Source organism: Phaethon lepturus, unplaced genomic scaffold, assembly GCF_000687285.1.
Source record: "Phaethon lepturus isolate BGI_N335 unplaced genomic scaffold, ASM68728v1 scaffold45600, whole genome shotgun sequence".
Taxonomy (NCBI): domain Eukaryota; kingdom Metazoa; phylum Chordata; class Aves; order Phaethontiformes; family Phaethontidae; genus Phaethon; species Phaethon lepturus.
This window is the reverse complement of record NW_010510618.1, coordinates 1-2,354: the sequence shown is the minus strand read 5'-3', so window position 1 is coordinate 2,354 and position 2,354 is coordinate 1. Positions and strand designations below refer to the sequence as shown.

General features: G+C 61.4%; 1 protein-coding gene across 1 annotated transcript in view; it reads left to right on the top strand.

The window, feature by feature from the left end:
* LOC104628845 (E3 ubiquitin-protein ligase TRIM39-like) overlaps positions 1-1,698 on the top strand; it is a 3,030-nt gene extending 1,332 nt beyond the window's left edge. The window contains exons 4-7 of the mRNA XM_010297562.1: positions 2-113; positions 810-832; positions 942-1,063; positions 1,151-1,698. Of these exons, the coding sequence (XP_010295864.1) occupies positions 2-113; positions 810-832; positions 942-1,063; positions 1,151-1,698 (805 nt within the window). The remainder of the gene's footprint in view (position 1; positions 114-809; positions 833-941; positions 1,064-1,150) is intronic.
* The last annotated feature ends 656 nt before the right edge of the window (positions 1,699-2,354 follow it).

The following is a 2,354-nucleotide window of genomic DNA, read 5'->3' as shown; positions in this document are numbered from 1 at the left end:
GGCGGCGCCTGCAGGCGACCCGGGCGCGGCTCGGGGAGCAGCGCCGGGTCCTGGCCGCCCTCGTGGCTGAGCTGGAGGAGAAGTGTCTGCAGTCGAGCGCCGAGATGCTCAAGGTGCGCTGGGATCGGGATCGGGATCGGGATGAGGAACAGGGTGATCGCCGCCGGGGATGGGGTCAGCGGCCAGGATGGAATTGGGTTTGCCCAAACCCTTGCCCCAGAACGAGCTTGTCGCTGGGGTGGGATCCCTGGGGATGGGATCGATTTTTGGGGACAGGATAGCCCCCGGGAATGGGATCGGTTTTGGGGACAGGATCGCCCCTGGGAATGGGATTGGGTTTGGGGATGGAATTGCCAGGGGTGGGATTGTTTTTTGGGATGGGATCCCTGGGGATATGGGATCTGGGGACAGGATCCCCAGGGTACAGGATTGGGTTTGGGGGCAGGATGGGCTTTGGGGACAGGATAGTCCCCAGGGAAGGATTGGTTTTGGGGATGGGATCCCCAGGAACAGGATTGGTTTTGGGGACAGGGTCGCTGCAGACAGGATTGGTGCGGGGGATGGCATCACGGGGGACAGGCTTGATTTTTGGGGACAGGATCATCAGGAAAGGGATCGGCTTTGGGGCAGGATTGCCCCTGGGGCTGGGATGAGGGACAGGATCGGTGCTGGCATCGGCGATGAGGGCCAGGATCCCTGCGGTTGGGACCGATCCTGCCCCAGAGATCGACCTTGGGGGGTGGATCTAGCACACGTAACCCCCCTTTTCTCCTGCTTTCCCCCCATTTTCCTGCTTTCCCCCATTTCAGGACATCAAGGACACCCTGGCCAGGTAAGAACCGTGCAGGCGATCCGGGCCGCCATTTTGGGGCAGAAAAGCGGGATTTGGGGACACGTCAGCCGACGTGTCCCACCTCCCCCGGGGCCGGGCCTGCCGTTAGGTGTGAAGCAGCGGCAGCACCGGTGGAAGAACCGGCTTCCGTCCCCATCGAGCTGGAAAAAAACTTCTGCAGTTTTCCCCGGCAATACTTCACCCTCCGGAAAATCACCCGGCGTCTCATCGGTGAGTAAATCCCCGCTCACGCCGTAGCCGGGACCCCCGCAACCGCGCTCCTCGCCCCCTAAATCTTTTCTGGCTGTTGCCGTCCAGGCGAGGTGACGCTGGATCCCGACACGGCGCATCCCAACCTGGTTTTATCGGAAGATCGAAAAAGCGTTCGTTTCGTGGAAGTTCGACCCCGGGATTTACCCGATACCCCGCGACGTTTCACCATCTACCCCTGCGTTTTGGCGGCGCAGGGTTTTACCTCCGGTCGTCATTACTGGGAGGTGGAAGTCGGCGATAAAACCCACTGGGCTCTCGGTGTTTGTAAGGATTCGGTGAGTCGGAAAGGGGAATTAACGCCGTTACCGGAGACGGGATATTGGCGGGTACGGCTCTGGAACGGCGATAAGTACGCGGCCACCACCACCCCCTTCACGCCGCTGACGGTGCGGGTGAAACCCAAACGGGTGGGGGTCTTCGTGGACTACGAAGCCGGTAAAGTGGCTTTTTATAACGTTACCGATCGCTCCCACATTTACACCTTCACCGATACTTTCACCGAAAAAATTTGGCCGCTCTTTTATCCCGGGATCCGTGCCGGCAGGAAAAACGCGGCGCCTCTCGTTATCCGTTCGCCTACGGATTGGGAGTGAGGGGGAGAGCGGTGCCGGCGGGGTTTGGCTTGATGATACTTGGCAGCTCCGGGATCCGGTGCTCCGGCACTGCTGGGGTTTGGTGATCTGATGTCTGGCACCGCTGGGATCCAGCACTCAGGCATCGCCGGGATTTGGCTCTCTGACATCTGGCACTGCCAGGGTTTGGTGCTCTGAAGTCTGGTGCCACTGGCGTCTGGCGTAGCCAGGGTTTGGCTCTCCAATATCCGGCCCTGCTGGCGTTTGGCTCTTCCAGAACCACTGGGGTTTGGCGCTCTGCCATCTGGCACCACCAGGATCCGGTGATCCGGCACCTCTAGGGTTTGGCTCTCTGATTATCTGGCTCTGCCGGGGTTTGGCGCTCTGCCATCTGGCACCACTGGCATCCGGTGATCCGGCACTGCCGGGGTTTGCCTCTTGGACATCCAGCACCACCATGATCCGGGCTTTGGCGCTCTGACATCCGGCACGGCCGGGGTCTGGCGCTGCGGCACCCATGGAGTTTGGCGCTCTGATACCTGGTGCCACCGGGGTTTGGCTCTCTGGCGGCGGCGCCGCGGTTTGGCTCTGGCACCATCAGCATCGACGGCGTTTGGCTCTCCGGTCTCCAGTGCTCTGGCACCGCTGGGATTTGGCTCTCCGGCACCACCAAGCTC